This window comes from Lutzomyia longipalpis, chromosome 2 (genome assembly GCF_024334085.1).
Source record: "Lutzomyia longipalpis isolate SR_M1_2022 chromosome 2, ASM2433408v1".
In the NCBI taxonomy this organism is placed as follows: Eukaryota; Metazoa; Arthropoda; class Insecta; order Diptera; family Psychodidae; genus Lutzomyia; species Lutzomyia longipalpis.
The window spans coordinates 1,744,984-1,759,165 of NC_074708.1; the positions used below are offsets into that span (position 1 = coordinate 1,744,984).

At 31.7% G+C, this 14,182-nt stretch overlaps 5 protein-coding genes across 11 annotated transcripts in view; 3 read left to right on the plus strand and 2 right to left on the minus strand.

Annotated features, from left to right (window-relative positions):
- On the plus strand, positions 1-6,072 carry LOC129788533 (cGMP-dependent 3',5'-cyclic phosphodiesterase-like). Its single transcript, XM_055824671.1, has 11 exons — positions 1-427; positions 806-922; positions 1,016-1,102; positions 1,260-1,423; positions 1,489-1,598; positions 2,870-3,143; positions 3,235-3,301; positions 3,401-3,559; positions 3,637-3,962; positions 4,036-4,447; positions 4,517-6,072. The coding sequence occupies exons 1-11, from the start codon at positions 347-349 to the stop codon at positions 4,775-4,777; spliced, it is 2,058 nt and encodes a 685-aa protein (XP_055680646.1). The 5' UTR covers positions 1-346; the 3' UTR covers positions 4,778-6,072.
- The window catches only part of LOC129788540 (cytoplasmic dynein 2 light intermediate chain 1), a 38,588-nt gene that overhangs the window by 6,769 nt on the left and 17,637 nt on the right, over positions 1-14,182 (minus strand). The gene's annotated exons all lie outside the window — the stretch shown is intronic.
- LOC129788534 (phosphopentomutase) overlaps positions 5,751-14,182 on the minus strand; it is a 26,129-nt gene continuing 17,697 nt past the window's right edge. The window contains exons 1-6 of one of the 7 annotated variants that reach the window (XM_055824675.1): positions 9,189-9,265; positions 8,445-8,670; positions 8,168-8,370; positions 6,660-8,090; positions 6,366-6,592; positions 5,751-6,289 (exon numbers count right to left, since the gene is read on the minus strand). In XM_055824675.1, the coding sequence (XP_055680650.1) occupies positions 6,187-6,289; positions 6,366-6,592; positions 6,660-8,090; positions 8,168-8,251 (1,845 nt within the window). In that variant the 5' untranslated portion in view covers positions 8,252-8,370; positions 8,445-8,670; positions 9,189-9,265 and the 3' untranslated portion in view covers positions 5,751-6,186. Of the gene's footprint in view, positions 6,290-6,365; positions 6,593-6,659; positions 8,091-8,167; positions 8,371-8,444; positions 8,671-8,901; positions 9,097-9,188; positions 9,290-14,182 lie in introns of those variants that run through there. The other 6 variants (XM_055824672.1, XM_055824679.1, XM_055824677.1 and 3 more) reach the window with 6 other exon arrangements.
- On the plus strand, positions 8,719-10,887 carry LOC129788541 (START domain-containing protein 10-like). The gene is made up of 4 exons (XM_055824713.1): positions 8,719-8,887; positions 9,365-9,754; positions 9,838-10,238; positions 10,357-10,887. The coding sequence occupies exons 2-4, from the start codon at positions 9,463-9,465 to the stop codon at positions 10,507-10,509; spliced, it is 846 nt and encodes a 281-aa protein (XP_055680688.1). The 5' UTR covers positions 8,719-8,887; positions 9,365-9,462; the 3' UTR covers positions 10,510-10,887.
- LOC129788347 (uncharacterized) lies at positions 11,945-14,177 on the plus strand. Its single transcript, XM_055824314.1, has one exon. The coding sequence runs from the start codon at positions 11,945-11,947 to the stop codon at positions 12,680-12,682; it is 738 nt and encodes a 245-aa protein (XP_055680289.1). The 3' UTR covers positions 12,683-14,177.

The following is a 14,182-nucleotide window of genomic DNA, read 5'->3' on the forward strand; positions in this document are numbered from 1 at the left end:
ATTCTCTCCTCTCACATTCGTGTGTTATGTGTCGAAGAAAATATAGGTACTCTCTGCTGATATATTTTTTATTATTGTAGATGCTTCAGCGTTGAAACTACAAACTTTTCCTTCTGATGAATTAAACTTGGATTACTCCAACACTTAACACCGCAGAGATTACCGGTGTAGCTATAATAAAATTATTTGTGCTTCGGAAAATTCGTGTGAGTTGTGGAGAAATCTCACGAGTTGGTGAAGAAGAAGTGAAAAAAAAAGCTAAAGTTTAGTGACGGCTCTTAGCTCATTAGGCATTGTTTGGAAACAAATTAGTGTATGTAGTGGTCGGTGAAGAAATCAGCGGAAAATGAATCCCTATAAATTTATTGAGGAGCTATCGAGTGCCGGAACTGATTCTCTCCAATTACAATGCATTGTGAATAGATATGTGAGTTATATTGCTTTTGGAAAAAAATTATATCCAATGATTAAAAATTTTCATATCAGTTTGTCTTATCTGCTCACTCTCAAATATATATGTATAATTATACTATGAGAGTGCATCAACAGAGAAAAAATTCTCCCACAATTTGATCTAAATTTATATCAAGATTTTTTTTTCTTTCCAAGCAATTAACTATTAGGGTGGGTCATTTTAAATTAAAATCGATTTTTCATGCAAGTTTCATAACTCAACATAAAAAGTTTTTTTTTTATTTGAACTTTTCAATAAAATAGCACATTCAGCGTCACAAATGCACTGCTGTGCAATATTATAAAATTTTATTTACACACTTTATCTTCTTCTATGCTATACAAATAAAAGCTGAAGGACATTACCAATGCATCTGTGGTATTCCTTATACCACTGATACCTACAAGTGATGAGGGTATACTACAAGTAGTGGGTGAAAGAATTTTAGAGAAAGAATTTAGATTTTCGGTAAGTTCAATTATTAGACGAATTAAATAGTTAAAATTTTCATTCTAATTGGGTCAAAATGATATTTTTGAACATTTTTTATTCTTCATACAGATTACATCAGATTTTATTAGAAATATTACTAAAACCGAATTTTCACGCAACGATAGAGACAACGATCTTTCCGAAATGATCGCGAAGGTTAGTAAAAAAAACAATATTAAATAGTAAAATTCACCATTTTCCTAATCAATGAAATGGGAAATTGCAATTAGAGGCATTAGATTGAAGATCTAATAATAACTGATTAGTAAAATAGTTAATTAATTCTATACATTTTTTCTTATCTATCTTGCAGATAATTAGCCAAGATCAGAATATTCTCTTTTTCACCATTAATCATCCCACAATAAAATGCGATAGCAATGCAAACCAAGTTGCTCTTCTTGTTTGTATTGTAACCGAAGAAGAAATCATCAAAAAACGTGAAATCTATGAAAAAAGCATTTCGGAAGTATTTACGTGAGTTTTTTTGTAAATATTTGTAAAATTCAAGATCAATAAAAGAGCTTTTTTTCTATTTTCAGATACATTCTTGGTCATTTACTAACTTCCTTTGAGTTATTCGAAGAAAAACGCGTGAGGGGACAATGCCAAAATCTCTTGCAAGTTGCTCGACGTCTTCTGGGAAAAGTTGGTATGTACAAAGGACTAGTAATTCCCCTCAAAAAAATAATAAAATTTTCCATTGCACAAAACAATAGTGAATAAAATATTCAATAATCCATTATATTTCTACCTATCTATCAATTTACATATATATGTAGGTAGCCTTTCAATCTTTCTAAAAGTCCATTCATAACAAAGCAAAAACTCACACATACTCCATTCATATTTCAACTTTTAATTAATGTGTGGAATTTGTAAGACGAGAAATTCAATAAAACTATACATATGTATTGAAAGAGAAAATTGCTAAAAGAAAATTTTGCCGAGTATACAACATATAATTTGGAATCAAACAAATTGTTAGAACGGACACAAATTTTTTTATCTCTATGTTCACAATATAATTTTTATATGAAGAAGTCTAGGTAGAGAAAAACTATAAACACCTTGAATTTATAGTCATACTGCTGTATGAAAATACTTATTGATCCATTCAATTTTTAACTGACCGATTTGCATGCCAAATCAGCTCAATCATTTTCTCATATAGATTTTTTTAGCTGCAATGTATTACCCATCAGTTATGTTTTTCCTTTTTCAAACAAAGCGTTTTCCAAATACGACAAATACATACAAGAGGTTTTTATCTGTAGAATATTTTGGTTTTTTTTAACGAATCATTCGAATTTTAAACATTCGACATTTTAAACATTTAAACATCTCTTACTAAAAATCAAATAATTCGAAATGAAAAAAACGAATTTAGTACTTTTTCGGCTTTGAATTTACTACTTTTAGGCTTGAATTTAGTCCTTTTTGGGCTCGACTTTAATCCCTTTTGGGTTGACATTAAACATTTTTCAGGTTTTTGCTCCTAAATCTGTGTTTTTACGACTAAAAGTCAAATAATATTTTTAAGTTTGAATTTAGTTATTTTTTGACATGAAATTACTCATTTTTTGGGCTTTAAATTAACTACTTTTCGGCTCGAATTTACACCTTTTTTGGGAAAATAAATATTTTTTAGTCATCTGCTTCTCAAGCTGAAATATTTCAAGACTAAAAACCATAAAAACAGATATTTTGATATCTTTGGCGAATCATTCGAATATTGGGCTAATAAACCGAATATTTACGAAGATCCGAATAATTTCATTCAGATAAACACCCCTTGAATACATAGCATGTGACTAAAGCAGAAATATATAACGATTATGTACATATAAAAAATATTTTTCCCGTAAATTTTATGAGCTACAATTAAGCAATTTCATTTCTATATTTTCTTTCCCATTAAAGGTGATTTGGGGAAATTGATGAGAAGCGTAATGACGGAGGCAAAGGACTTGGCTAAAGCTGAGCGTTGTTCTCTTTTCCTCATTGATAAATCCACCGGGGAACTTGTCTCAAAGGTATTCGATGGAGATGAAGTATCTGAGGAGTTACGTATTGAAAATGGAAGAGGTATTGCGGGACATGTGGTAAAGACGGGGAAACTTCTTAATATTCGGAATGCCTATCAACATCCACTCTTTTACAAAGGTGTTGATGAATTGACGGGATTTAAAACAAGGTTAGAAGAATTTTTTTAATAAAATTTTTCTTTTGAATTTAATTGAGAATTTTCTTAAATTTTGAATTTTGCTTTTCTTTCGTCCAAATAGAAATATTCTCTGTTTTCCCATTTGTGACGAAGAAAATATTATTGGTGTGGCTCAGTTGTGTAATAAAGTGAGTGAATTTTACTTTAAAATCATGTTAATTTAAGTAAATTACAAGCTAAGAAAGTATTTAAATTTACAATTTTTCTTTTATTAATATTAATTCCAGATAGATGGTTTTCATTTTGATAAATGTGACGAAGAAATTGCAACTGCATTTTCCATTTACTGTGGTATAAGTATAATGCATGCCCTTGTCCATGAGCATGTACAAAAAGCAGAGGCTCGACATAAGCTATCACAAGAATTACTTCTTCATCACATGAAGGTCCTTTAAAAAATTTTTTTTTGTTAAATATAAATTAAAGATTTTTTTTAAATTAAATTTTCTTTGAATATTTTCAGGTACCGGAAGAAGATATGAAATCAATTTATCACGATTTGCAGAATAGTCGAATTAAAATAAATTTGGAAGAATTCGCTTCATTCCAATACTGTCCACGGGATATTGATAAAATCTCATCAATACACATGTCCTTTGAAATATTCAACAACTTGTTGATTATTGAAAAATACAAAATACCAAAAGATAAACTCCTCCAATTCCTTTTGCTGGTACAAAAGGGCTACAGGGATATGCCGTATCACAATTGGACACATGCATTCTCTGTGACACATTTTGGCTTTTGCCTATTTAAGAATTTAAAATTAATCGAACGAGGAATTGTAACGTAAGTTTTCCCTAAAAGATTTCTTTTTTTTTCGTCTATTCAACGATAACAAAAAATTAATCAATAATTGCAGTGAATTACATCTTCTTGCATTCCTTGTGGCTTGCCTGTGTCATGATTTAGATCATCGTGGGACAAATAATTCATATCAAAAACAATCCCGGAGTTCTCTGGCAAAACTCTACAGTTCTGAGGGAAGTGTCAATGAGAGGCATCATCTCTCACAGGCGATTTGTATACTTAATGATGCCAGCTGCAAGATACTCGATTCACTTGACAACGATCAATTTAAGGAATGCATCGATGTGATTGGTGAATTAATATTAGCCACAGACTTAGCACAACACTTTCGTATTCTTGCAAATTTACGTCAATTGACCCCAGGGAATCTTAAGGGAAACCCAATGCTACTCCTATCACTCATGATGACCTGTTGTGACCTGAGTGACCAAATTAAACCCTGGCCAACAACGCAATTTGTTGCTGTGAGTTCGAAAAAAACAAACTTTAAATATTTAAAATTTAATTTAAAAAAAAAATATCAATCTTGCTAGGAACTCGTCTATGAGGAATTCTTTCATCAGGGTGATTTGGAGAAAGAAATGGGAATCTCACCACCAGATATGATGGATCGTCAGAAGGCATGCATTCCAGAGCTACAAATTGAATTTATTGCCACAGTTGTGAGACCAACTTTTGAAATTCTAGCTAATATATTTCCCGAAACAGCCATTTGTCTCAATACAATTGATGACAATCGCCAAAATTGGGAGAAACTTAAGGACCATCAATCTCATGTTTCTCTTAAAGCTTAATCTCTCCAAAATTAAAAAAGGATTTACTAAATAAAAATAAATTCTGGTGATGGATAGGAACCAAAGTTAGAACTATAGAGAAGTTAGATAAATAAGTAGTAAGTAGAAAAGCAATTACTTTTAAAAAGAATTAAAGGTGGAAGAAGTTGTCCAGTGTTAGTTAATGCTTAAAAAATTTAAAAGAAAAGTAACGGAAATGGAAGTATTAAGTACTTGAGCAAGAACTTATAAATTCCTAAATAGATCTGCAATCTTCATAGGAAGTTTAGAGGAAAGTTGTTTACGCAAGAAAACAAAACAAGGTTGTGATGTTAGCCAAATTTTCAGAAAAAAATTCTTTCTAAGAGATCGCAATTTTTTTTTAGCTAAAGATCTGATAGAAAAAATGAGAATCTTGATACTTTATGAGTAAAACCATTGACCAATCATTGGCAAAGGGTGAAATTCACTAGTCAGATGAGTCAGATAGACTTAGCATTCTTTAAGTTTTATTGAGAATACTTAAGTTTTCATAAGAATCCTCAAGATTTCTTAAGAAAAACCTAAAACTTTCCTAAGAAAAATTAAGACTTTTACGTTTTTTTAAGCGATACTTAAGATTTCTTCAATTACTTAGATTCGAGCTAAATACACATTTTTCGATGATTTTTTCTGATCGCCTTCGGGCATCAAAATTCGTAAAAATCATTAAAAAATGCATTTTGCTCGATTAGCTTAATAAATCTTAAGTTTCGCTTGTGAATCTTAATTTTTTCCTAAGAAATCTTTATTTTTTTTAAGGAATTTTAAGAAAACTTAAGACATTCTTTATAAAACTTAAATAATCTTAAGAAAACTTGGGTCTTTCTTAAGGAATCTTAAGTCTGTCTGACTAGTGAATTTCAGACAAAGAAAATCAATTTTAATAAAATTATTTTTGTTTGAAATTTGAATGCAAAAATCAAAGAAATAAATAAAAAAAAATCTATTTACATATTTTGAGAGACAAAATTTGTTCTTTATTTTTTTTGACTTCCAACAATATATATAAATAAGTACCTACACTCAGAATAATATATATTTTATTGATTATATCATAAAAATCTAATTAAATGCAACATTTCCATGTAACTATCAGATTTTGTACACACACATACATAATTTTCAGCAAAATTAATTTTATATTTTTAGTTGTTCTATTTTAGGAATTTGCAAAATATATTTAAAAAAAATATATACAATGAGAACAAATTAGCAATATATATTTTAAAATATATATAACTGTAAAGGTGTAATAAGAGATTAGATTTTTGAAAGTTTTTTGTCTTTTTCTTCTTCTTCTAAATCTTCGTTGATTCTAAGCCCTCAGCTTGTTGGAGCATAAGGTAGGTGCTTACTAATTTTGTTCGTTAATTCAATAATTTTACCATCTAATCTTGTTTTGGTATTAAATTATGCTTTGCTGGCTGAAGTAGTTCTTGCAGAATTCCATCAACCATCTCACTCAGTGTACTCCTAAGTTCACTCCAATTACTACAAATTGTTTTTAAACAAAACAGATTTTTTTAAAAATTAAAACTCAATAAAAAAAATAATTAAAACGACTTACTCTTGAGTGGGTTGTGCACACATTTCTGCGTAATATTTAATTTTTGGTTCAGTTCCTGAAGTTCGAAGGGTGACAACAGTGCCATTATCAAAGGTGAATGTTATCATTTGTGAACTTTTGCTGACTGGTAGAGTTGCTTTTCCATTTGGTTGAGATGTATCAATGCCCGTTGTTAAATCTCTCACATATTTAATTGGATACGTCCCATTGAGGATTGATGTAGGATACTTGACAAAAAAATAATTATTTTCAGTTTAGCATATGAAAAGAAAATGAAATCTCTTTATCACTTACAGTTCCTTCACCGGAAAAATTGCGAATCCTCTCAAAGATTTTAATAATAACTTGTGGATCATAGCAAATAAAGTACGATGTTATTGTGTAGTGATAGCCATATTTGTGATAGAGATCCTCTAATTTCTTCATTAGTGACTTATTCTCTTCTTGCTTTAAGTAGCATACCATTGTGGCTAAATGGCATGCAGCACTAACACCATCCTTATCGAGTACAGTTGGTGAAAACATAAAGCCAATTGCTTCTTCAAATGCAAAAAGAACCTTTTTTCCCTGCTGAATGAGTTCCACGGATTTATTTCCCATCCACTTGAATCCCGTGAGTGTCTCAATAAATTGCAATCCTTCAGCTCGTGCCACAGCTGCTAACATCTTTGAACTCACTGTACTTGTTAGCAAATAGCAATCACTTAGTTTAGTCGTTGAATGAACTTTCTTATAGCATTCAATTGCCCACCATCCAAGCAGTACACCCAATTCATTTCCCGTGAAAACCTTCCATTCACCCGTTTCGGGATTCTTTTCAGCACACGCCAATCTATCGGCATCGGGATCATTGGCCAAGATGACATCACACTGTGATTCATTGGCGAGCTTTATGGAAAGTACAAGACTCGATTTACCCTCTTCGGGATTTGGAAATTGTACTGTTGGGAATTCCGGATCTGGATCCCGCTGCTCTACCACGGCAATGGGAGTGTTAAGGGCAGCAATGGTGAAAGCTTTCTCAATAAATGGCCACCCTACACCATGCATTGCTGAATAGACAAACTTCACATGGCTCTTTGCATTGTAATTGTGAATTAAAGTGCTGGGAATGACTTTTGCCAACTTCTCAAAGTACAATGCAAACATTTCGTCGTAGGGATCACTTAGAAGTGGGGAATTTAGTTGATCAACATTCCAACTTGTTGGCCAAGGTGCTAAATTTGCCATTATATACTTTTGTATACCTTTGTCATGTGGTGAAATTATTTGTGCACTATTTGTCCAATAAACTTTGTAGCCATTATCATTTTTGGGATTATGCGAAGCTGTCACCATAACACCAGCTAGGCATTTCTTCTCAAACACAGCAAATGGCACCATTGGTGTGGCCACAGTTTTACTGTACAAGAAAACTGGGATTTTTGCTTGGAGAAAAATTGATGCAGATATTTCGGCAAAACGTCTACTCTGGTGCCTTCCATCGAAACCAAACACAACACCCCTTTTTTGATCCTCAATCGATGGATAGCACTCTTGAATGTACTTAAGCAATCCCTGGGCTGTTTGAAGAACAACAAGTTCATTCATACCATTAAAACCAGCCCTCATAGCACCCCGGAGGCCAGCAGTTCCAAATGACAATCGTGTCAGAAGGAGAAGTTTGAGCTTCTCCCATTCAGAGTCTTCAACTAATTTTTGAATTTCCGTTAAAGTTGTTTCATTCTATTCAAAATAATTAATTATTTTATCATTAACCGAATTGGTGGTTATCAAATTGCGCAATTAAAGCTCATTATTACCTTATCCCATTGAAGCCATTCAATAATTTTTCCATTCAACTCAGATGATCCCGAATCAATACCATGCCCATTTGCTGTTTGCATTTTTATTGTAAAAGAAACCGATGACTTTACGTATTTCCCAATGAATTCTTTAATTAGAAGTTTAGTACTCCGCACTCTGGTAAGAATAGGAGGAGATACAACGTGTGATGTATTCTATCCTATTGAAGGAAAAGTTAAATGACTTAATTTTAAAGGAAAATATCTTTTTTTTTTTAAATTTAAATTCACATACCTATACCTACTATTTTTTAAAAATTTATCTAATTTAATACACTTAATCTTTAATTAAATAAACTGACGAAATAATTAATAAAATAAATAAACAAGCAATTTTTGTGAGTAACCCTGTTAATATGCAGAATATTTTCCCCTAAAGTTACAGCAGAAACTTGCGCAGAAGCATTGACAAGAGAGCTTTTTCTTAGGGTCTTCTCTGAGAGAGTCAGTATGTGCTGCAGCTGTAAGAATATTTTACACAAATAACTACCCCATATTACATAAATCCTTAAATTCCATAGCGCTTTTATCAATTTCAATAATAATAACTGTGAGTTCAATCACACGTATAAATTGTTATTTTACTTAAAAAACATGGTTCAAGTGCAAAATATTGTGTGAAAATATGAAGAAAACATATCGCTGTAAAGCATTGAGTTGGCAAAAACATAACCAAGGGTGAATTTTTTTACCAAGTGAAAAAACACACACATTTCCAAATTTTTAGTCTTTCAATTTATGAAAAGAAAAGAAACAAATAAAATTATCACTAAAACTACTTGTTAACTAAAGCTAAATATTACTATATTATGAATTTTACACAATATTAGAGGATTAAACTCAAATATACTCAAAGATAAAAGCCTACGATATTTTAATCAATAATTATAGTGCTTTCGTTGCATTCCATTTGTTGAGAGTGGAAGGAACAACTTAGTAAAATACATACACGGCTATTTACAAAATGCAATTGAAATACCTATATTTACAGTAAGAATACACGTAGAACTTGAAGAAGAACTTTTTATGTATGAAAAACGGTGCAGTGTGGTGAGAAGAAAACTGATTAAAAGAATTCGACGTACATAGAACGGCCAGCCAGAGTGGAAAATTCACTTCAATCGACAATCTTCGGGTAATTTTTCCCCATCACAGTCGGGCCTGATATCGAGCTATTTATATATGAAATATTCTCTACTAATATTTACTCGAGGAATTGTGATTTTTTTGTGTGTCGAGCAAACGATAAGATTATGGCTCGTATTGCTGACGACACCGACTTTGAGATGCTCAAGTGCCTCGTGGATGATAACGAAGGCTGGTCACTGGAACTCTCAAAAGCCAATACGGAAGTTTGGACACGTTCAGTGGCTGGATGCAATTTTCACATGGTGAAAATTAACACATTATTTGATGATATCACATCGGATACACTATTCGATGTTTTACATGATCCCGACTATAGACGTGTTTGGGATACCCATATGTTGGCAAGCGAAGAAATCGGCATTGTTAATGTGAACAATGATGTTGGATACTATGCAAGTAAGACCTAAAAAAATTCTCTTGATTACCTTTTCCAATTTATGAATTTATTCAAAAAGTAATTGCTTCTTTCTCTTTGCCAGTGAGCTGTCCACCACCCCTAAAACCACGTGATTTTGTCCTAATGCGCTCGTGGCTAGATACAGGACCACATGGAGAACAAATGCTCATATCACGCTCAGTCACCCATCGTGACTGGCCACCGCGAAAAGGCTATGTTCGTGCTACATCTCATTTGACTGGTTTCGTGTTACGATCGAAAAATAATAAATGTATCTTAAGCTATGTTGCCCATTGTGATCCACAAGGTGCTCTACCACCATGGCTAGTGAATAAAGTTACGCATACACTAGGTCCGCGAATGATTAAGGATCTCAAAAAGGCTGCTCTTGGTTACATCGAATGGAAAAATGGACAGGGTAATTTCCGAAAACCATGGAGGTTTCCTGAAGAAATTGCTGTACCACGAATTTCATTATCAGAAGTATATAATATATACATATTCATTGCACATATATATACAGTATTTATAACATAATTAATATGTTTCTTTTTCTTTCCATAAATTTTTCTTTTATTCCAACAAACTCATCCACACCCAGTTTCATGACATAGAAAAAACCACGGAAGAAAATGCAACTTGTGAAAATATCAACAATTTAAATACCGACACATCAAAGGAGAAGAAAAAAACGACAATGTTTAAATTACCTGCAATCCCTAAAGTTACCAGGAAAGCTCAAAATCAAGTATGAAATGAATTCTAATGAGAAAAAAATAAATAAGTACTTGAAGTCCTCAATTACCTAAATTAAAGTGACTTTCTAATAAGCTAATAAAAGAGATATTAAAAATCTTCCAAGAATATTAATATTCTATTATAGTGATGAAAAATCCTATTGTTAATTGTTAAAGGAAAGAAATGTTGGTATTATGTATGTATATAGATATAACTGATCTATGAAATATCTAATAGGTCTATCTTTTAATTATAATTAATTTAATATGAAAATTGCAAACTGTTTCAATTAATTAGAAGACTCAGAAGGATTTAAGAAAAACCTTATCCTTCAATTACTTTTGAACTACAAATAATTTGAAAGGAACAATAAAAGAAAAGTTTCTCTTAACAATAATATTTAAATAAATTTAAAAAATTACTATCAGATTTTCCTATTTGGAAATTTCCTTTATTCTTGCCAAATTCAAAGTATTGTATTATCCTAATATTTATTTTTAAAAAAAGCATAATTTTACATAACTTATACCTATGTATATTTATAAAATAGTTAAGATGTAAAGGTTTAGGAATAGATAAATGCTATTAATTACACAACGAATATTTCGAATTCACTGCATACACCTTTATCTATTATTTATTTATTTATTAAAAAATAAAATTAATTTAATAAAGTTAATCTTGCTTTTTTTTAAATGTCTCTAATGTCTTTCTTTGTCCTTTCAATCGATAATGAGTAGACAATCAGGGATGTAAGTCATTCATCAAGGAAAGAGTAAACATCTAAGAGGATACTCCAACGTGGATACGAAATTATGATTAGTAGAGGAATATGATGAAATTTAAATAAGAAAAAATAAGCAAAAATATTTAATTTTAATTGAGAAATTTACTTATATACCTGTGCAATTGAATCGAGCCATTTTGATATCTTCATGGTATAAAGAATTCTTGTCCAACCATTCGGTTTCAATTAATATCCTTATAGCCATATGCATACCCATAAATACCACCCACACAACAAATATATTTCCAACCCTACTGAGAATCATTGCCACCCTTAAGATTCACTGCGGTTGTTGAAGCTAATCTAATGGAATGCCACAAATCAGTCAGTCTTCGTCCTTTGAACGAAAAACATCCACCAAAAGGATATCAGAAGAAAAAAATCCAAATAAAAATGTTCAACGCAATTTTTTTTCTTTACCCCTTGTAAAAGTAAAAAAAAACTATGTGAAAATAATAAATAATATAGTGTTGAAGTTCCTTTACTATTTATACACATATATAATTAAGGCGCTATATACATAAAAAAAACAAATGTGAATTATCTACCATAAATTTTATGATTGATAAACTATGTGGTAGGAAAAAAAAGGATACCGAAACACTCGTTGTGGCCAATAAAAACGAATTATAGTGCGATAATTTGGAAGGATATAGTGATAGATATGGAGGAGGACAAAAAATTATCCATTGATGGGCAATCAAAAGATAATCTCTCATATCCAAATCGCTGGTTAAAACGTCTCTTGCACCTAAGCGATACAATTGTATCCCTTTTAATTATCACACCTTTAGCTGTTGCCCATTGGCGTGGGACATGGACCTTTATGGATCACTATGAGGAAATTTTTCCTCCATGGCATTGCTTCCTGCTTGGAAGTGTTCTTCATACAGCTTTTGCACTCTTACGAGAATCTCTCCATGAGGAATTTTCAAATGTTGAACGATCAACGTCCATCTGCCGTACAATTAAGCATTTTGTCATTAGCAAAATCTACACCTATGTATTCAGTGTTGCCTGCATCCTTCAATGGCGTGGCGGATGGGCAGTTCTTGATTTACATTTTGGACATACAATCACGACAGCAATCACCGTAACTACTGCAACATTTATCGTTCTCGTGGGTATACGTTGTGTGCGAAATACCCTAGCACCACCATTTGTCATCATTATGGACTACAAAGATTCTGCCTTTATATTCCCAACGAGATTTCGTGTTAAAAGTATCCACAAACCAGGACTATACGTACTTGATTGCGTATTTTCCGTTCTCTTCGTTGGTACTCTGGTTGTTTTTGTATGGCGTGGCCTATGGCTCCTTACAGATATTCTTCTATTTCCAAATGATAAGCACCTATCAACATATTCATCACTTGTAAGTTTTCTTTTATATACATACTGACACTAAACATGTAAAGCTCTTTGTTTTCATTTCTTAAGTCAATAAAATATATATTATTTTCCGCATATAAGTAAAAACAAGAGAAAAACCCAATTCTAGCACTTGTGTTTTCACAATTAGAGCTGTTCTTTTACGGAATTTTATTTACGTCTCTCCGTGAAATAAATACTAAACTATATGTAGTACTGTCACGTGAATTAATTTAATAGTTAATTTAATCACTTTTGGCAAAATAATTAAATTTAATTTTCCTTTTTTTTTCTTAAACAGATAATTGGATATGGAACTGTAGCTGTAATTTTTGCCATTCAACCCATTATGAGGTGGATCTGTGAACGTCTTAATGGATTTTGGCGTGTAGCAGCCACCGATATATTCCTGACACTCAGTTTCATTGGAACAGTTAACATTTGGCGTGGTGTTTGGGCCACCATCGACTTATTCTTCCTCCCAGAATTACAAATTGAAAATATCTGGATTACACATGGAGTTTCCCTAATTCTTCTTGCCCTTCTCAATTGTTCCAACTCCGTCCTACTCCGTGGTGTATACATTGATGCTGAGGAACCAGCAGGACAGTGTGTGGTTTTCCCAGTTTATTACATTCGACAACTATTCCAAAAGGAACGCAGAAAGAAACAGGATGAAATTAAAAAATCTTTCAATGCAAATAATAATCATAACACTGTGCTACTAATTGGTGTACAATCCAGTACAAATACTACAACTAAATCGAACTATAGTGAAACAAAAAATGTTAACAGTGACTCAAATAGTCAATATGATCAGGAATATGAACATATTTTTCATGATTAAACCAAAAGTAAGTAAAAAAAATTCTTATATTACCTAATATTTTAGAATTCACTAAAAAGCCCAAATTTTGGTCAAAAGAGAAATCTTCAAAATTAAGTAAAATTCTTTGCAGAAATTACATAAATTTTCCCACATAGATGCATAACATGATATCATTCAATTGGAAAAATTCTTATCATACATGGTACTTGAATACATGAGAGGATATTTATATGTAATGTGTGGGACACAATTTCCTTCAGAAAGTAGATCAAGATCTCTGAATGGGGGGAGACCAGAGATTTTTTTTGTGAAATACATTTTCACAACATCAGAAAATTTTCCTTTTTCATCCAATATGTCAGTGAGTGCGTATAGTCTTCGATGGAAAAGTAAAAGGGAATTTCCAGTGAAGAGAATATTCGTGGAAAATTACAATAATTATGTGGCTTCTTGCATGGTTCCCTGACCTCATAATATAAGGAATTGAATAGCCATATATACATGTGTGTTTGAGGAAATATCCACCCTTGAAAAATAAAAAAGACAACTTCACATTTTCTTCCCCAAAAGAAAAAAACAAAATTCCACCCACTAATTGTGTCATTATGAGTATCTTCTCAATTACCAAGTAGATCCAAATTATTAGAGTGTATGCGAAAAAATTCTCTTCTTACATTACGTAGATAAAATGGTGAAAACAAA

Bases quoted from the DNA above. Each gene is read 5' to 3' on its own strand.
- LOC129788541 (XM_055824713.1), top strand. From the start codon at position 9,463: ATGGCTCGTATTGCTGACGACACCGACTTTGAGATGCTCAAGTGCCTC. The intron at 9,755-9,837 runs GTAAGACCTAAA...TCTCTTTGCCAG, and splicing joins TGATGTTGGATACTATGCAA to TGAGCTGTCCACCACCCCTA. The intron at 10,239-10,356 runs GTATATAATATA...ATCCACACCCAG, and splicing joins CACGAATTTCATTATCAGAA to TTTCATGACATAGAAAAAAC.
- LOC129788533 (XM_055824671.1), top strand. From the start codon at position 347: ATGAATCCCTATAAATTTATTGAGGAGCTATCGAGTGCCGGAACTGAT. The intron at 428-805 runs GTGAGTTATATT...TACAAATAAAAG, and splicing joins AATGCATTGTGAATAGATAT to CTGAAGGACATTACCAATGC. The intron at 3,963-4,035 runs GTAAGTTTTCCC...CAATAATTGCAG, and splicing joins ATCGAACGAGGAATTGTAAC to TGAATTACATCTTCTTGCAT.
- LOC129788347 (XM_055824314.1), top strand. From the start codon at position 11,945: ATGGAGGAGGACAAAAAATTATCCATTGATGGGCAATCAAAAGATAAT.